Raw genomic sequence first — 21053 nt, 5'->3', positions numbered from 1 at the left:
TAGGGGTAACTACAGGAACAGCAGTCTCTGTTGGCTTCATAGCAAAGAGGTCCAGCTCAGGAGCAGCCTCTGCGCTACCTTCAGATGGGGCAAAGGGGTCTTGTAAAAAGGAGAGGGGAAATATATGTGTATGCATACTTAGGATCAGTGAGGGAGGAAGTCAAGAACAAAGCAACTACAGGCAATGCACATACTGCAAATACACGCACACACGCAAAGGAGGTTGCTCTAACATGTAACCTACTTGTCCAGACATGTTACTTATGTTTTTCCAAAATAAAGACCATCTGAAAGGCTGAGCAGTCTAGTGACTAAAGGGCAGAACTTTCAAAGGCTGTTTGACAAGGCCAAAAAAGACAAGAAATACGATGAAAGAATACCCAGTTTAAGAGGTTACTGCTTACAAAACTCAGCACTGCCAGAATAATTTATTAGCACTACTGAATAAGCATAAAGTTACTGGGACTCAGAAACAGGCAGTTTTGTTAAGCATGCTCTTCAGTCTAAGCTTTGTTTTGACCAATTGCAAACACTACGAAAATTTCAGAAAAACACACTGCCATGTAGTTTAAACAACAAAAAAACCCCACCAAAAAAAACAAACAGCAAAACAAGAGACTATCTAATGACATACAACCCACCATTTCCTGAACATGCATCAAGAGCTGCTGCTACAGGGGTTGGGGTAGCTGGTGCTGCTGCCCCTTCAGCTGCTGCAGGGGCTTCCCCAGGAGAAGCTGCAAAGGCATCTTGGGTGCAGTTTAAGAACAGAAATTAAAAGGAAAAAGGATAAAGAGAAGAAAAATATAGTAAAAGAACCAAGTTAAATTGCACAGGTAGATCCCCTTATACAACATGAATGTTGTTACTCTGACAGCAAGACAACTCATGCAGCGCAAAACGCTTTGTCTCCCCCAACCCCACATGAGCAGGTTCTAGACAGGGTTTGAAGATCAAGCTTCTTGTGTTGCCCACAGAAAGTACACTGAGTGTAAAAGAAGGTGTTGTTCTCATTGTATAAGGGTTCAGAGCAGCATGCTCATGTACTACCCAACATTAACTAATGAAGAAAGAGCAAAGGTATGGCAGTTAAGTTGGTGTTAATAAAGATATTAAAAACTTGCATGCTGAAAGCCTGTAATACATGTGATTAATCTGCAACTGTGAATTTACTTGCGTAGTGCTTTGCAAACTTAAGCACTGTTACAAATAACAATCCAATTACATTGGCAGAGTTCTGCATCTACCATTTCTAGCTTTTGAGCCAAGTCAGTCATGCAACATCTGAGAAATTGAACTTGTTTCTTAACAGTATTCCAATTGGATCTTTCTGAAGCCATAATCTGATGCATAGGTTATATTTACTCAGCTTGCTTCTGACAGATCAAGAATGTTCATCTTAACTACTGGCCAGCCATAGTTTGTATCTCCTTCTTTGAGGATCACCTCTAAGGCCAACCAGTCAAGCCAGGGAAAACAACTGTTTTGGGCTTTTGGAACAACTTGCTGATGAGTTCTTTTTGACTGTGTTTTTTTGTTTGCCAGTATATTTAAATTTCAAGCTCTGAACTTTTACAGCATTATTCCTAGGCTTAAACCACCATCTGTAGCTCTTAATTCCATAAAGCAGTCCTAATGGACAGTGCCATTTGGACTATCCTCATAGGCAAGCATTTTCTTCACAAAAAGACTGTGCAATTAAGATTAAATACTTCAAGATGTTCATAAAGGTCATTTTTCTACTGCTACAGAGTTAGCAAGTTAAAAAAAATAATCTGTTGGGGAATACTGCAATTGCACTGTCAAACTAGCACAGGAAAGAGTTTAACATGCTTTAACTTGAGTGTCAATTTTAAAATGAAAACAACCATTTTAAAAACAAGTTTGTGCCAGTTAATCTAAAAAGCTCAAAAGAACATGCACTGAAACTTCAACAGAAGAGATGAAAGCCTATTAGTCTTGTACAATAGAATTAAAATGAATTAGTAGCAAAAAAAAGGCCTGTTAATAAGCCATTTCAAATATAATTCTATTTTTCACATAACAGGGTACAACAACAAAACTGGATGGCAGTTGTGCAAGTAAAAAAATCATAATTAGTCAAACATCACAGTATAGTATGTATACCAGACACTGGCATACACTGCGTAGAAAAAATTCAACACAGAACTGGACTGAAGAGTTTTGAATTGTACTACTTGAGAACAGGCTATGCGTATGGTCATGTGTGTTGGGTTTCGCTCTACAAGGCCAGCTTTCAGATGGAGGGTGACCCTGGGCTCTTTCAAAAGAACACAATTCTACCCACACAAGCTTGTAGGCCAACTGCACAGTAGTTGGTAAACACTACTTATTATTACTTCCCAGCATGAAAGGGTAGACTCCAGATTTCATATAAAGTGGGATTTCAGAATGCATAGAGTTACTCCCAAGTTCTATGTTGGGACCACTTCAGCCTTAGCGTAACACCTATTCCTGTCCAGATGCAGAGTATTGAAGTTCCACATGCAACAGCCACAGAAATTCAGGTGGGCACAAATTCCTTCCAGCCCACAGATGGAAGGGAACAGCTAGCTTGGCACCAGCTTTATTATTTATTGCCACTTCTGAGTAAGGTTCTAGCTAAGCATTATCATTTTCTTTATCATCATACTTGGGTTAAATGGTAGGTGGGATAAACACCTAAGGTCATAATGGAATCTAAAGGAAAAATGCTATATTAAGGACTTCAAATATTAGTTACTCTGAGAAGTTCAGGAAACCTGCCTGAGCATATAGACAGACCAACCGGAACAGACGACCCTACAACTCACAGTTCAAACCAAGGGTGGGGGTTTGGGGTTTTTTTTATTTGTTTGTTTTTTAATGTTAATGCTTATCAAGTTCTTTGAAGCCTTTCAAAAGGCTCTGCTACACCTGCACAGATGCCCTCTGCTAAAATCTAGCATCACATGCAGAAATGGATACAATTAAGTACTGCATATTTTATTATTAAAGAAATAAAAATTGGGCTGTTTATTTTCTTTTTGTTTCTCCATATTGGCATAGTAACCCTACCTTTGCATATCCAGCACTGTAAGAAATCTTCTCCTTTTAAAGCAGTTGCTATATTTACTCAGTTTATGCTACTTCCTTACATTTGTGCATCTTCTGCTTCAAAAGTAAATCTAGCTTTTGACTTCTAGAATCAAGTAGCACATGATCCTCACTTGTATTTATAGACAACCTGGAAACTTAAAGAGATGTTGCTGAAACCTTAGCAAGCTCACATTGCATGGAACATCTGTTAGGAGTGATAGGTATGTGGTTTTTTTTAGGTTTCGGCAGGGATAGAGTTAATTTCCTTCCTAGTAGCTGGTACAGTGCTGTGTTTTGGATTTTGGATGAGAACAATGTTGATAACACACCGATGTTTTAGTTGTTGCTAGGTAGTGCTTACACTAGCCAAGGACTTTTCAGTTTCCCATGCTCTACCGACTGAGAAGGCTGGGGGTGCACAAGAAGTTGGGAGGGGACACGGCTGGGACAGCTGACCCAAACTGGCCAAAGGGACATTCCATACCATATGACGTCATGCTCAGTGCATAAACTGGGGGAAGCTGGCCGGGGGGGCCGCTGCTCGGGGACTGGCTGGGCATCGGTCGGCGGGTGGTGAGCAATTGTACTGTGCATCACTTGCTTTGTGTATTATTATTATCATCATATTATTATTATAATTTTATTTCAATTATTAAACTGTTTTTATCTCAACCCACGAGTTTTTCTCACTTGTGCTTTTCCAATTCTCTCCCCATCCCGCCGGGGTGTGGGGGGAGTGAGCGAGCAGCTGCGTGGTGCTCAGTTGCCGACTGAGGTTAAACCACGACAATTATGTACTGCGTAACACTTAAATTGCTAAATAAAAATAGTTCTTATTGCAATGACATCCAAACAAGGGCATTTTTAAATTCTGAAATACTGAAGTAGTGCTTCAATACATCTTGTCTGCAGCAAAGTAAGTGTTCCTGAAGAGTGGTCTGTTTAATTTCATCAATTCAGGCTTTATTTGATGCCATGGCATCAATACATGACAAAAGTTACTCAAACATGATGATACCACTGTCTTATAATCATTTAATGTATTCTGCAACATGTGACACAACCCTATGGAAAGTCACAAGTATAGGAAAGATCACAGAACTAAAGCGTACAGGTGAAAAGATTTTTTTTCTGTTTCCACAGTTTTTTCCTCTTCAGTCATCCTTCATTACTTTTTGACATTGAGAACCTGACCTGAGCTAACAAGAAATATTCCAGTAGGCTCAGTGTTAGGAAATATTCGTAAGAATTATGGGATTTTTTTTGTTGTTCTTTGTTTTTAAAAATAAGCGCTGATTTTCTATACCAGCATGTTCCAGTATAAGAGACATTCATTAGCCCTCAAGTGCCAGAAAGTCTTGATCGCTTTGCCTTTAGTTTCTTTAGAGGGAAAACCGTAGTTCTCCTGCCCGCTTACGATTCATGTCATCTGAATGCCTAATAACTGACATTTGCACAGCGTCTGCCATGACTTGTTACTTGCACTGCTCACAGTGTAATCACACAACAGAATATAACTCAACAGCACATCACTAGCATCCCAAAACACCATGTCCAAATTCTATTATTGAGATACATGGCATTTCAAGATATTTCGCCTTTCTTCTACCTTTAGATTTCTCCATCTCAGGAAAGATTCCAGCTGCACTTTGAAAACAGCCTCCTCTTGTTTCTCGTAAAAAACAAGATATGGAATTCTTCAAGTTGGGCCAAGTAACTGAAAGCTTGCCTATTAACCAGATAGAACTCTTCAAAAAAAGCGATGCTAGATCAATCCTGCATTTCTCATCTGCTTTCCAAGACCATGTTAGAGACGAAGACATAATGCAGAGCTGCTTTTCCTCTTAAAGTCCAGCCATAGGCAGCATGCAGGCTCTTATCAGCTGAAATACCAGCGACATGGCGCAGGAGAATGACAGTCAACAGTCATTCCTGCAAAGTCTGCTCCTCCTCCTCTTCTTTACTTGGCTGCCTTTTTCCCGCAGCTTTCAGCTTCATTTCCCCACCCAGCCACTCCCTGCAGACTCTTTACATTCTTTCTCCTGAGATCACTGCTCCTGTACCTTCCCCTACCGCACCTCACTGCAAGGAACCGTGTAAAGCAACTAAGAACTGGCAAGCTGCAAAAAAGTTAAGGTGACCCTGAAGACTGTATCACTAGCAGGCCTCAAAGGTCAAATACCTAGTTATTAAGTGGCACCACAAAAGCTAGAGAGCAACAGTGTCTGTCCAAAAGCTACCGCTTCTTGCACTGTACATAGTCTTAAAGTAACAAGGAATGTTAGTATGGGACATCACTTACAGCAGAGGCTTCAGGAAAAAAAAAAAGGACAAAAAAAGAAACAAAAAACCCATTAAGTAGAGAGATGGAAGTTCAATATGGACTCCAGGATCTTAAAAGGGTCAGGCCTGTGGGTGCCTTGAATGCGCTGCAAAAGTACCTTCACTGCTGAGTCTGTTTAGAGATTTTTCTTCTTGAGAATTAGAGGTTTTCAAATCCAGAAACTTGATGCTATTGTAAATAATAAAACCTTGCTTCTTCCTGAAGTGTTCTAGGAAAGAGTCAGTATTCATCTAATATACAATCCACTGAAGATTTATAGTATTTGAGCAACAAAATACATTCTCTTTAAAAGAAGAGAGCAAGTCACAGAAGTCTGGATACTGCAAAAGTAAAATTCTTTCCACATTGGAGGATGAAGGCAACTCCACTTCTTGACATGTGCCACTAAGTAATCTCATGATCAGTTAAATCTCTAGAAACTAAAAGCATCCAGCTCTTTGCCACTTTAAAAACATGGAAGTAGACACATGGTTTGGTAGCAGCCATTTTTCCGGGCACAGAATAGTGGAAGCGGTAGAAAAAAAGAAGGGTACATCTTGCTGCTGTAGTACTAGAATAGGCAAGGGTAGGTGTTTTTCTAATCTGGTTGCAAGTTTACAGTGATTTCTAGCCATTTAACTATTGTTTAATTTTTTAAAAAGTCATACCTATGCTAAATTAATAATGCAATTTCAAAGTGCTGTATCCAAGACTGGCCCGACCCCAACATCTACACACCAGAAGTTTCACGGACTATGCATCTGCAGGGGTGTTAATGAGCACAGGCCTTGGCTTCTGCAACAGGCTTCTGAGAGTAACCAACATCAGACTCTCTCTTGCTCCATGGTGTCCAGAACTGCTGCCCACGACTATTTTAAAATTACTTCTGATCTGCCTGATCCTGTGGCACTTGGACTATTATCCATCTTTGTAAAAGGAGGGCTTAAGTAGCAGGTAGCAGTTGTACTCCTTTCCTACAGCTTCTCAGCAGTTTTAGTGGGGATATCTTGGAGGTGTCTGTTGAAGTCAGTCCTAAACAAAACTTCTCACTGGGACCTTTCAGTCTTTAGGAAACACCTTTGTAATCAAACTGTTGATGTATGAGACCTCTCCAGTACTCCTGTCACTAGAGGCGATAGATGAACACACCCCGACAGAGACTATACTGGAATTCAGTTTTGATAGAAAGTAAGTTATTACTAATTCTTGACATCCGCTGTCACGCTGGAATTATGCATCAGAGGAAGAGACAACTAGAAAAATACAGTGGTCAGGTGATCTCAAACATGTTAGCAGTTTGTAAATCAGAACATTTCTCCATTAACCTGGGCTGGTATAGTATTGAAAAAGGTAATTTCTGACGTGCTATTGAGAAGCCTCCTGCTCCATAAGAGTGACAAGAAAGCTGACAACATACAGGGGCGACTTTATTCTTACTCAGGAGGCTAGTTGTTAACATTACAGACTGAAAGAGCATAACTAAATTATAAGAATATGTTTCTTATACATTAGTTGTATAGTTGGCATTTAGTACAAGTTCATTGCCACTTTAATTTACTGTTAATGCTATGTGAAATAAAACTCAGACTCAAGAATGCTGAAATATAGTAATTTCAGCTGGCTAAATACTATATTTACAGGAAAGATCCAAAAGAAACACAACACAGCTCAAGCGTGACATGTAATGAAGGGGCAGGAAGCTGCCACGTCCAACCTCTCCAGTGCAATAACTATGAAAGTACAACTGCTTTTCCCCAAAATTGTAGTACAGTGCATTGTTATTGAATAATGTGGAAAGAATACCTGCTTACCCCAGTGTGGGCCTGAAAACTAATGTTCTTAGCTGCTCAACCATAAGGTAACTCAGTCTTAAGTGTGTACAGTTTTCCATTTCCATATATATGCAGAGGAGTCTATTAGCTAAAAGCACAGCAAACAAAGAGGTAGTTGGACAGTTTACATTTCCTGTTCCATCTAGCATCCAACACACAGGCACTTCTGGTATAGTTAGTTAAATTAAAGGCCTTGTTACAATAGTTGAACTCAATATTGCTTCATCTACCTTATAAGCTGGCGTAGAGCACTAGAGCAACCAAACTAACCTCCAAAGAGATCCACTTCAGCAGTGGCAGCAGTAATAGTTGTAGTTGTAGCGGCAGCAGCTGAAGTAGTTGTAGTATCAGTAGTTGCAGCAGTAGTTGCACTAGGCTCTGGGGCAAATGGATCTGAAATCTGTGGCTCAGAGGTAACACCGGAAAGTGCAGCCAGATTATCTATATGCAACCGTATAACGAAGATCAAACAGGAAAAGTAAGGGGAAGAGGGAGAGAGACCACAATCACTCAACTCCAGAAAGTTGGAGCTTCTAATAAGGAGTCTTAACATTCAAAAGGCTTAGAAATCAAAAATATTACTCACCCTCTCCCAAGAGGTCTAGTGATTGTCCATTAAAATGACAGCAGAATAAAGAAACAGACCAATTAGTGGAACTGCCAGACTGAAGATGTTCATTAGCCATATGTTCATTCTCTAAGTGACATGTCTAGGTTAAACATAATTTCTGCACTTGATTTTCCAACATTCAAGAAGTTATTGTTACATGACAAAGCTCATTCTGTTTAATAGCTCTATTCAAAACAGAACCAGTATATAAGTTTCACATATTTGATAAGTTCCTTAATATCTAATCAGCAAGATGTTCAAACACTGGTAGTATTTATCACTTCTGTTTTACACAGCTGGTTTTCTTTTCTCAAACTGTAACAGAGAGAACCAAGTAGTGGCCTGTAAGGGTTGACAGAAAGGTCTCCTACCTTTTGCTACCCCAGGATAAAGCCAAGAACCCCTTCTTTAGAAGCCAAATTCACCACTATACTAGTTCTCTTTTGCATTTGGCTTAGCAGTGTGAAAGTAAGACCAGAAGTAGGTAGACTTCTTTGAAGTTTATGAACAGCTAACATCCCCCAAGAACACTGAAAATTTTAAATGCAGGTTCCTGGGCCTAACAGCACACAGATTGAAGACTTTCACCAAGTGAAAGCATACATGGGAAGAGGGAGCCCCAATGAACCCCAGTGCTCACATATAAAGTGCTTACATACAGTAAACAGGCATAGTTGAAGCTTATTTAAATCAATGAGCTATTAGCAGAATATACTCAGATACCAAAGAGAATCTCAAGATAATTCTGCTTAGTTGCAAGTCTTTTCTAGACCAAAGTAGTCAGAAAGCGGTCAAAATCAACATTACATTCATTAAAAGTAGACAATTCAGCTTACTGTTCTGCCAAAGTGAGCTGTTGTGATCCACCCATCAGCCCTAGAACCCTTCACAACACTGGCTCTGAAGCCAGGGTACTCTAGCAGAGAACAGCTTGCAAATACAGTGTTAAGTTACTTCAGGATACAATACGTGGCATCCCTACTGCCCCAAGTATATTCTGAGAGTATTCTGAGAGGCAGACAGGCTGTGGTTCTTGTACTTGAGACAACTGTTCAGCAAAAAAAAAAAAAAAAAAGAGCAGCTCCTCTTTGAAAGCTTTTTCCTGCATTTGTGATAGAGCAAGCGTACTATGCAGAAACAACCACCTCTGTTAACACTTGCTATGAAGAGAATGAATGATTGACAGCATAAGCAGGTTGGCTCTGTTCCAACTTCAGTTCCTTAGTCAACTGTTTTTGGAAGCCACTGAAGCATCTTTACCGACAGACTTTCCTACAGTTTGATGTCCTCTGAGATCAGTCAGATTGAGCTCAAACACAGAGGAAGCTTTGCCTACATAAAACACAACTCTAAGCTATAAAGACCTGTGAAAACTAACCAGTTTGGTCTATTACATTTTTATGCTGCAGTTAGACTAGTCTGAGCTCAACAACTACCTGTTTACTAACCAGTAGCTCCGTGCTGCTCCTAGATTCATTGCACACCTAACAGGGTCATGAGTTCATCTGATCCACACTGAACAGCAAGCAGAGAGTCCAGATGCTTTACTGTGGGTCAGTATGTAGGAAGCAAAACGCTGTGAGCAAGCGCAGCTCAGTCTTCACAAGTTTGTCTTTATTTTACAACACTTGTTAAAAAGGCACCAAGAAACTACATGTAGGTATTTTCGTAATTGGTTCCTCGGGAGAGCTCTACTTGAGACTGACTGCACAAGCTGAGGTAAGTCAAAATACCATTCTGAAAGAGCGTAACAGTGTATTAAAAATGCAGCACTCTGGTATCTCATTACTGCACACCAGGAGGACGTCTCACAGCTAGACTTGAAATAAACAACTGTTGGCAAACTTTTGCCTTCTACTAGCTAATTCTTCAATGCATTTTTGTTATCCAGTTATGTTATAGATCACATCACAGTGAAATTACAATTATCCAGCATCGCAATCTACACTTACTCGTAATATGGGAAGGATTAAAACCAATGCTTTATTGTATAGTAATATTAAATTAACAATACTAATAGCAAATCCATGTTCTAGGGCACACTGCAAGGTAGCTCAGAGCAGAAATTCAAGTCAATTTCCTTTATATCCGAGAGTCAGACCTCATAAGGATGCAGAATTTGACCTACTGTATTTTTTGTAATACTACAGTCTAGTTTGCCTGCCAAATGCCTATCTATTCACCTTGCGGTATGCTGCAGGCAACTTATTACCCTACCTTGATCATCTCCTGTTAGCACAGAAGTGTAGATTTTCACAAGTTATAGTTCATTTGCTAGATGACTTATTGTATTCAGAAATACAGTAAGTATACAACAAAATAGACAGTGTACTGTATCAACCACTAAATATACAGTATACTATACCGAATATATGGTATATGCCAGAATACATAGAATCTACACTGTCAGTGAGACTGAGAAAGCAGGATCATTTGTTGGTGACATGTATTCCTGAGGTTTATGTGACATTTAAGAGTGCCAGTTTGATGCTGCATCTTGAAGTATTTGATATTCACATTTTCCTAGCTATTCTGAACTGCAGCAATTCTTCCAGCGTCCTCCCCCTACTACTTCTTTCTCATGAGTTCCCACGTTAACTTGCTGCGGGCCAGAAAAGCTTTGCAGACAAGGAAGAAGCTCAGGTAGCAGGGAGACACTGTTAAACATCCTCCCAAAAGTCCCGGGTGGAAGGAAGGTCATGTTGTCCAGCCTCCTGCTCAGAACAACATTACACCCACACCAGATGAGGGAAGTCATGGCTTTGCCTAGTCAGCTCTTGAAAAATCTCCAGGAATGGACAGTCCACTAGCTCGCGTTGGGGATCTGCTCCAGTACTGCCCTACCCTCCAAGTGAAATAATTTTTTCCTCATGTCCAATCAACCTCTGAAGCTGCAAACTGTTATTATTACCCTTCATTATAATCAACTATCATTTCCAAGAAAATTTTGGCTCTGCTCTGTAACTCCCATTCAAGTAGTTGTAGGCCACTATTAAGAGTCCTCTTTAGCCTCCTCTTTGCCAGATGAGAGGCCCAGCTCTCTCAATCTCCCGTTCAGCAGATGTGCTCTAGATCCCTGGTGTCCTGGTAGCCCTCTGCCAACCCCCTCTCCCTTAAACAGGAGACACCAGAACTGGGTGCAGTATTCCTGATGTGGCCTCACCTGCACTAATTAGAAGGCTCTGTAGTACCTGTGAGACCATACAATTTATAATGACTACCGGCTTCATCCTGCAGATTTAGTTTAAATAAGTAAATAAAAAAACCCAACCCTTAACACAGGCTCAAAGGTTTCCTCATTACCAGATGAAATGTTAACGGAAATTTCAGTATTTTCACAGAGCCATTCCGGTTCTCAATTTATGCATATCTGACGTGGTGTTGGCAATTATTTAAAAGAGTTTAAAAAAAGAAAAAAAAAAGGCAAAAACAAAAGGCAGCAAGATTCCAGTGCAGTAACAGGTCATCATATCTGGACTCCTGCCAGCAGTAAAGCAGACAAACTTGAAGCTTACTAAGTTACCAAAATGCTATTCTGAAAGATAAGACTGAAGTATACTTGATGAGGTTAGCGCTAATCCCGGTCGAAGGAAAAAGGTTAGCTGTCCTTTTCCGTTGTGGAATAAGAAGAACAGGTACAATACTAGTCAACTTTAAAGTTTTCAGTAATTCAAAAGAATAAAACCACCTAAGTTCCAAACTACAGATGCTTTGTCCAAAAGAGCAAAGCAAAAACCCAAATAAATCAGCTTTCAATTGCAATGCGAATCAATATTTTACAGTATTAATGGCCATTTACTTTGCATAAATGAGCAACTGCTTAAAAAAGTTAGCTGAGAGGCCTGAGCTCTTTCAAACATCTCAAAAGCTTGTGTTCCAGTACTTGGCAATGACAAAGCAAGACAAATAGGACACAATCAAAAATTGCAGAATAATTAGTCCCAGACATCCTAGAATAGATGACTCTTTGGACTTGCTGTCTGGGTAAGATTACATTTCAGTTAATAAAATTGACACTTCTGCAAAAAAATCAATTCAAGAGATTAAATAGGAATATGCAAAACATGGTCTACATGACAGCCATAGCTATCCTGTCATAATGAAGTGGCTGAGATACAACATCATCTTTAATGAACTAAAGCTAAGAACAGAAATAGGGAATGCAGAAGCCACTAGTACCCAGCATTAGCATTCAGAGCAGAGTCAGCATGACTCAGCGTAGCATTCCTGTTTTTTTTGAGAGGGCTGATGAGTTCATTAAGCTGCTACACAAGTGAAGATCTCTTAAGATTACACCACGGTGGGTTTACAACTATGTAAGTTAAATCACATTTACTGGCCTAATTCCTTGTCTCCACAGGACAGGAGTGAACGTTGCCTACATTTATTGTGGTCCTCTTTAGATCACCAGCTGCTAGTGCTGCCTGGAACAACAGGCTCAGTTCACCGCAGAGCTCAGATTTCAGAGAGCTGGTTAGGTATTTCTATTTGAATACACTTAGCCCTCTACTTCTATTTTCATATTATTATTCTTAGCAGACAAGGAAGATTTTATTAAAAGTAAGGGTTGTCAGAGGTAATCACACTTGCAGCAGAACTAATTTGCCACCATTGGCTTTACATGCATTTTTGTTTTAAAAGATATTTTTGATCCTCCCCCTACTGATCTGTGGGCTTTGCTTTATGAACAGAAGAGTTGATTTCTGCCCTCACCTTGCCAATAAGCACACGAGCAGTTCTAGTTCTTCTGTTTTAAAGCGCCTACCCTACCTGTTCACCTTCAGCCATCCCCTTCCTGCTCACTTTTAGTCACATAATCCTGGCTCCCCCCCAGCTTTGCAATCAGGCCCTTATAAGCAGCTTATACTATTATGCATATCCCTGGAAAAAGGAGTAGCCTTTTCCTGAGAAGGGATGCCTGACTGTCAGGTCAGCAGAAGCCTGGGAGTGAGCTGGGAACATCCTGTGCTAGCAGAGAAAGAGCCAGGTTTCAGTTCAGCCAGGCAAGAAGACGGAGACTGCAAGAAGAGATGCTGACAGTGAGGTTTCTCTACCTCCCCATGAAGTGGCTCCAGCAGGGGCTGCTGGAGCTGCCTGCCCAGTAGCAGCAAAATCTGGCTGAAGATCCAGAAGATCACTGGATGGTTTGGAAGAGCTGCCAAGGAAAGGAAGAGAGATATTAAATACTAGAGGAATTTGTCCATTTTAATCAAGTTAAAAAAAAAAAATCATGACTGGATTGTAGGAATTACCCTTAGTTTGGATGACTGATGAAACCATTAAGAGAGACATTTTTTCAGGCCTTAGGATTAAAGCAGTGGCCATAAACACCTCTACTGCAGTAAGTGCCAAGAATAATTACACCCCAGGATGGGACCTTAACTTACTTCCATTAGTTGATAATGACATTGTAACAGATCTATGATACTTTTACAATCCTAAAAAAAACAACCAAACAAAAAAACCCCCCAAAACCAAAACCCAAAATCCCAGGTGGTCCCTAAGAACAGAGCAAGTAACTGCTGCTGCTGAAAACAGCCCCATTCTACTTCAATATTTCATTGTGCCATGTCAGAAAACAAGAAACCCACATTTCCAGGCAATAAATAGGCATTAGGTAGAAGAGAGTTGGTAAAACTTGTATGACTTAAGCCAGCCAGATATTTGCTTAGGAAACAAGGTCTTGTTCATTTAGAACATTTAAATAACAAACAATAGAAGCTCTTTCTTCAGTGAAGTACTTCATCTGACGTTTAACCGAAGTTAGTCACGCCTTCAAACTTTTGGTTCAAGCTTAGAGCTTTTACATGTCTAGAGTTCTATCATTTCTGCTCAGTACAATGAGCAACAGCGGTTTGTTCTGGTTTTGACTTGAAAGCAAGGTTCAGATTTTTTCATTGGTCAAATGTTTATTTTTTATTTTAATCTCCAAAAGTTCATTATTTTTGTGCTTCATTAACCGATTTGAACAGCAAGAAAAAGGAATCTTAATTCAGCAGTTTTAGAAACAGAATACCAAAGGTCAGCAAAGACTACTTTGGATTTGCACATTACTTCAGTCTGTTCAATTAAAAGTTTATGCTGGGAATGGTACAACATCACTACTACACTGAAAGCAAATCAGAGTAGCCACAATATTTTTTTTTTGTTAGCGCTCATTTGTGATCTATACTGGTAGAATAACGTAGCCCATTTAGTACCGATGTACACTACCTGTAAAGCAAGCAAAATCTTGAAGGCAAGCTTCCTGTTACAAGTGTGACTTTGGCATCTACATCAAGCTCAGTAACTCAAATGTGCTTCTTAACCTACCTGACTGGAGCAGCTGTAGATGAAGTTGCAAAAAGATCAACTGGAGGAGATGTATCAATAGTTTTTGCTGGAGTAGAACTAGGAGATGTAACAGTTGTGGCTGGAGAAGACTGGAGAAATATTTTAAATATACATTCAATATACCAGCATTTCTCCACAAACAACTCATGCACAGATTCACATACTTTAAAAATCCAATTTTGACATCAGGTCATCTTATTGTGAGCTGTTCCCCCCCTTTGAAAGAATTTAAGGAAGACTGGGCTAAGTTTTCAGAAGGTGGTGGAGCTGAGAAACTCCAAGGTGACTCCACCTAGCAATGCCTGGCTCAAGAGGAAATGCCTATTGCATGCATTCAGGGCACCTGCAGACACCAGCGGCCCATCTCATATGAGCTTTAGTGCCTTGGGTTCAAGACTCACCCAACATCTAGGCAACTAACTCAGAGACCTGTGATCTGGAGTTGCCTTACCCGCCTCTTAAAATCCCCATTAGGGTCACTAACAGATCCTGTGTGTCAAAGGATTCTCAGCAAGTTCCAAGAAAACAGTTTGCTCCCCAGCAAACTCCCTCCTCTCAGTTTTAAGACCACCCTGAAGATGGGAGGAAGAAAGAATTTTTGTGGGTTTGTTTCTACATCTGTCAAACCCTTCATTTTGTGCGCAGAATGAAATATCTGTTCGTCCACAACAGCACCTTAGTACTCTAACCATAGAAATGGTGGGAGAAGAGAAATGGTTAGAAACTAAGTTAAAAGTGTGTACGTAAACCTTCAGACTGAATAGAGTTTAAAGAGCCATCAACAGTGCTAACAGTTAAGTCCTTGGGAAGATACAAAAGACAGCTCAGCCTGTGATTTTGCTTCATCAGCTCCTCCAATTCTGGGTAAAGATACCTTAAGTATGGCAAGGACAGACACCCAGGAGAATATATTGCAACTCTTCTGTGCACTTGAAGACTCAAGTTACCTTGAAGAGTGTCAATTTAATTCTAAAAAGATACCACAAGCTTTGTTACAGCATCCCACACGTTAGAGAGATACTTTTCCTATGAAACAAGTCCTACGTTTAGTACTGTTTGCCATTCTGACCACTTCCAAGAAAGAAAAAGAATGGCAAATTTGAATTGATTTTTTGAGTTCTGCTACTGCCATCCCATCATCACAACTCTAGCAGGAGATGGATATAAGCTTTCTAGACTCTCCCCAAGTGTTTACTAAGGTTTGAGACTAAATTGGTCCAAATTCTTCATGTGAACCAGGGAAGAGGGGGGTTACTTAACATTGTAAAAACACTTTCTAAGCCATAATGTAGTTCTCACCAACTGCTACCATATTGGGTAAGAGGATTTTTGTTTGTTTGTTTTTTTAAAAGTGCTCTTTGGAAAGAAGTTGAAGAGCTTTCACTAGAATCAACCATTGAACCGTCTCCCTCAGATTCAGAAGTTTTCATTGAGTTTTTCCTGCACAACACCTGTTATTAGACACAGAACTACAGCACCTGGCAATGCTTCAGGGATACCAGGAACTACTATTACTAACACCGTAAAGCTCATTATTTTATCTGACACTCAAACCAAGACATTTTCCCTGGCAAATCTTGCTTTACATTAAGGCGAGCAGTCTCACTAATAAAGGTCAATTCTGAAATTAGGTGTATCAGATGAAAGTTTTCTTGGCTTTTCACATAAATATGGTTTTAGAAGAGTCAGCACTTCCTCCTAAAAAGCTGCAAATGGAGTGAAGAATTTGGAGAAATAGCACAGAGTAAGTTTCTCCCTCACTCAAGGATTAAAAAAAAAAAAGTTGAGACCAAGCTATGGGTATCTTATGTTTTCCACAAAGCGTGACCATCAAATCCCACACTGGTTTAAGTACTACAGTCCTTCAGAGTAGGGTAGCAAAGTGCTTTTATAGGGCCATTATTTACAAGGCCATTTAAAGATGCAACTTTGCCACTTAGGTAGGGCCTAGGTGGTGAAGTCTAAAAAGCAGATTAGGAGATGGAAATTTAACTCCTTATGCCCTCCTAAAGCATACCACTTGAACAAGAACTAATTAGTACAGCCATAGACAGTATTTACCTTGCTCAGAGGAGAAGGAGCCCCAGATCTAAGGAGGGGGAAAAAAAAAAAAGAGGGGGGGTGTCAGATAAGTACACTTTTGGAAACTATGTTTCTAGTCATCAAAACTCATGCAAAAAGACCAAAAGCTAAGCATGACAGCGTTCTGAAGTTCTCTACAATCGCATGCCCTCCCCATTTCTCAAACTTTCATGTGTCACTTTAGACAAGGAATGCAAATTGTTACTTCAAAGCTTAAATGAATCTTTTAAGCTAACTGGTATCACAGGATTATTTGGCTTTTTAAATAAGCTCTACTAAACGGAGGAAAGGCAGAGATGCATGCAAGGGTCTTGCGTTAGGGCCTACAGGAGCCAGTAGGAAAGAGTTACTGGGGCAAGACATCGCCATATTATAAAAACATGCAACAGCAGCAGAATAAGACCAACATGGAAGCAGTTATCTAACATAAGTCTTCTGAGGATGCATCAGCAAATTTTCAAAGTCTACAGTTCTTTTACAGAAAGTCAGAGTTACTTTAAAATAGTGATATTTAGAAGTGTGGAAACAGTTAGTTGGAAAGTCCAAGCTGAAAGTTCTGCCACATGCAAGAAAAGTCACACTAACACTAACCAACAGAGCCTTAATCATAAGTTAAAATGTATGTCAGTGGATTTGTTTACTTCCATTATTATAAGGTATGGAAATACTGCTACTTATTTTTAGAACTGCTTTGATCTAAGAGATGAAAGGAGGAGTTGAAGTTAAAACTGCACCAGTATTGAACTAGCATCCATCCTATAGATTACTTGAATTGGATAAGTCCTAGGAGCTGTAGAACTGATTAGAAGATCTGGAGCTAAGACAGAAATGACTAAAAATAACTTAATGACTATATACAAAAGCAAGCAACAGTTAAGGTACAATTTAAAGAAGGTATCTATTTCAAATTGCTCAAGCCATTTTAAAAAAAACATAACCATGTCTGCATGCAAGTCATACATAAACATATGTACTTACCCTTCGCTAAATTGCAAGGAAAGCAACAGTAAAAGAGAAAACACAGGTTTAGCTTAATCCTTCCTAGATTTAGCCATGACAAGTATCTAGTAAGAAGATGCAAAGCCATTAGAAAACAAATCAATTTTGATGATAAAAGCCTTCTTAGCAGCAGGGAAAAACAGTTCCTTCTAGGCATTTTCCATAGTTAATTTTACTTCATTTTGGAAAGTGTCTGTTTGTTTGGTGTGTTGTTTCCCCCCACCCCCCAGTAAGAAAAAAAAAAAGTTGCCATTAATACGCCTTTGTAAGGGAAAGCAAATGCCTAGTCTTACCACAGCTTATTTTCCAGCTAAGTGACAAAAGGAGGTTGGGGGAAGCAAACCTAAAGGTCAGCTAGCCTCACATTGTTACTATTATAGCTTGATACATGGTACAACATGTATACCTACTTGTTGCCAGGTTTTTTTCCTTCCAGTGAGTTTAGATGTTGCTCAAGGGTCTCCATGAGACTGCTAGGAGCCTTGAAAGCAAAGAGAAAGTTACACTTCTAAACAGAATACATTGACTTAACGATACTTCAAAATCCAGCACCAACTCCCCTGAAGTCCACCATGTGCATGCTCATGCTGTTATTTTATTTATACCACTGTGAAAATAGTGGATTTCCATGCTGGAAGTATTCAGGCAAAGACAGCTTTTGAAAGTTAATACTGTGTCCAAATTTGCAGAGAGAAAACATTTACCTCTACTAAACAGCACCTGAAGCCTAAATCCAGGACGTGCTGCTGGTTATGCTTTGAGTCAGTGTTAAACACTGACAACACAGGCATCCACAGGGTTAATTTTAAATGTAATAGGTTCAAGGTCATCCTTCCAGTTTTGCTTTTAGTCAGGACCTCCAACATCTCTTTCATGACCAGAGGGTTAGATAATATTTGCAATCTAAACAAACCAAACCAAAAGTCCTTTCCAATGCCCCCAAAAGCAGCTACCTTTGGTTCAAGACTCCCAATGTCACAAAACCTTGTGGCTGTTTCTTCTCAAAATGGTAGCCAGGGACAGGTTACTGAGCCCAGCAGCTAACTCAAAATTCAGAAAGATTACTATTTTAGACATCTACAAAAACTAAGCTTTTTCAAGCCTCCCTGATCTTTTTGGGGCAATACCCCCAGGCATGCACTTGCTCTTACAATGGCAGATAAGAAGAGTAGTCATAAATGCAAACGACAGCGTGCTTAGCTACTCCAGTATAAAAATAGAGTTCAGATAACTAGACTCCTACAAGATCAACAAGCAAGGAGGAAACCCTTGACTATTACATGCTACTGTATCTCTCAAGGGTTTCATCAGGATTACCAGTTCATCAGTGGTACAGTCTTTAAATGGGGAATTCTCTTTATCAGTCTCTTTCAGATCAACCAAAACTCCTGACAGCAATACCTATGGTGTTTTTCATAAATTATGTCTTTAATTTCAGGGTATACATATGCATCAAAAAAGTCAGTTTCCGATGCTTGAAAACAGACTATCCACTGCTCCTATGTACAGTATGCTGAAAACCAGCTAGCTGGCTAAATCAGATGTTTCAGGATGCTTAGTACCTGCTAGTACCAATGCACAGCTAAGTACTTATAGTGTCTGCATATTAATTTTGGTATTAAAACTGAGCAGTAGGGTAACTTAACACATGCAGAATTTTTAAAAGCTCACAAAATCCTTAAATGATGGCTTGAGTTTAAATATGTCCCACATACATACGCAATGCAGAAGCATGTTAACCATCGCTGCTTTTATAGGCATATTTATTCATTTTCAACTAATTTGACCACAAGAAAGAATTTTGTTAAACACAAGTGACTTAGTTACAAGAATTCTCCAGCAGCAAGAAACAGATGAGCAAAGGCTCTCATTTGCTTAAAAAAAAAAAAAAATCAGACTTCTATGTATTCAAAAAGGCTATAGCATAAGATACAGCAGAAAGCTATGTTTCAAAAAAAAAAAAAAATCCATTTTTTTCCTGTTACCAGTTACCTCCACACACTCTGAATTGCTCTCCAATATATTATTCACAGGTTTCTTAAAAGCCAACAAGGCAATATGAAACTCATCTGTCAAACAGAATTCACAGAGGAAGCTTCAGAGAATTTCTACCCAGATGCAACAATTTGGAAATTAAATATTGTCTGGTATCCAATTTGCAACACTGAACATTGCTTAATTTCTTCTAGATACTGCTTCAACATTAGACTAAGCTATCAGTCAGCATCGTGGTGGAACCTTAGATATGGGTTGCCCACTAGCTATTTGGGGCAAAACTGCCATACTCTAAGAATTGCTAATAAATAAAAATGAGCCAAGCTCTTTAGCTGCCAAGATGCCTCCTCAGCCTCCAAAACCTTACAGCCAAACTAGAAAGTCCAAAGATGACAGCTATCAACTTGTATTTCAGTACTGTGACTGGATTTACAGAGTATGTACACACATCAAGTGTCAACACAACCAACTTCTTGCGGAATACTACTGACTGTTGCCATGGCTTGCTTTAGGAATTTAGGTATACCATTGATATTATATACAATTATATATTACTTATTAGCTGAAATTCAGTTTTATTTTTCACCTTTTATTTATTTCTCACTGAAATACACTGCCTAGGTCTTATACACAATCCACAGCATGTTGCAGATTAGCCTTAGCAAGCGAGTCCCAAGCAGCCTTTGGGAGAATACAGCTGTGAGGGACTACTTGAGAAGACCACTGAAGTGGTCAGGCAGTTGGACCAGACGATTGTTGTAGATTTCTTCCTTCCAAAGAAACTATTCTATTATATTTTAGAGCGTTGGTTCATGAGGTGAAATGGACCCTCTGGTAGCAGTAACTAAGGTGCCGCTGAGCAAGTGCAGCACTGACTGATGATGCAGAACAGGGCTTGTGCAGTCCCAGCAGGCAGCCTTTCCAGAAGGCTGACACAACACAAGCAGAAGCAGATAAAAGTGCTACAGGAATTTATAAAGCATATTTCATTAACTGAGCTTAAGGTGAGTTATTCTGGTTCAAGGACTTAGTTCATGATTGACTGGACTGCGTCAAAAAAGAGCCCCTGAAGTACAGAGTTAGGTGAACATACTACTTCAGCTATTTCAGAATTGAGTTTGGTATCCCACATGCTGCTAGAAGTCTAAGCTTTCCTCTGCTGAAAGGAATGGCCAGACTTCATAGCCCCGTAGCATCTGAAACCCATAAAGATTAAAACTCTCCACCTTCACATCATGTCTCACTTTCAGAATTTTTAACTGGCTTTTTTAACCAAGAGAACCACTATTCTGATGCTGATTTAAACCAGGCTTTCAAGAGGCTTTCAAAAACTACACATTCTTAGGTTATGACACTAAGGATTTACAACTGTTAAGCAATTTGGGCTGCTCTTCTGTTCCAATTTTACTGGCGTCAAAACTGCCACGAGTGAACAGCATGGATCTCTTCCTCCAAGTAAGTATCCTTTTCACATTAAGCACATAGCCAGGCACCCAGGCCAATTTGCAAGTGACACTGAAAATGGACCCAGCACAATAGAATTTAAGCAGCTACAGCGTAAGTGAATTATGACGTTAAAAGTTTTGATGCATACTGACAGAGAAGTTCAGCAATCAAATCACAACTTCCGCATTTAAACTTCAAGTTCACTGTACCTAGACCAAGACAGTAGTGCTAGTGCTGCTCTGAATTTCATCTCTGGACCAAGACTGTGCCAGGGAGAGATTATGAAGCAAGCCACACCACAATCTCTATGCAGTCTGTCGTCAAAAATGAACTTAAGCTACAAGCTGCAAAAATC

General features: G+C 39.6%; 1 protein-coding gene across 1 annotated transcript in view; it reads right to left on the bottom strand.

Moving 5' to 3' along the window:
• SNAP91 (synaptosomal-associated protein, 91kDa) overlaps positions 1 to 21053 on the bottom strand; it is a 70853-nt gene that overhangs the window by 20784 nt on the left and 29016 nt on the right. The window contains exons 9-17 of the mRNA XM_009333223.1: positions 17668 to 17738; positions 17237 to 17242; positions 16238 to 16265; positions 14156 to 14265; positions 12898 to 12998; positions 7820 to 7834; positions 7504 to 7674; positions 642 to 749; positions 1 to 99 (exon numbers count right to left, since the gene is read on the bottom strand). Of these exons, the coding sequence (XP_009331498.1) occupies positions 1 to 99; positions 642 to 749; positions 7504 to 7674; positions 7820 to 7834; positions 12898 to 12998; positions 14156 to 14265; positions 16238 to 16265; positions 17237 to 17242; positions 17668 to 17738 (709 nt within the window). The remainder of the gene's footprint in view (positions 100 to 641; positions 750 to 7503; positions 7675 to 7819; positions 7835 to 12897; positions 12999 to 14155; positions 14266 to 16237; positions 16266 to 17236; positions 17243 to 17667; positions 17739 to 21053) is intronic.

Source organism: Pygoscelis adeliae, unplaced genomic scaffold (assembly GCF_000699105.1).
Source record: "Pygoscelis adeliae isolate BGI_AS28 unplaced genomic scaffold, ASM69910v1 Scaffold57, whole genome shotgun sequence".
NCBI lineage: Eukaryota > Metazoa > Chordata > Aves > Sphenisciformes > Spheniscidae > Pygoscelis > Pygoscelis adeliae.
Note: the sequence above shows the minus strand (reverse complement) of the source record. Positions and strands in the feature narration are given on the sequence as shown.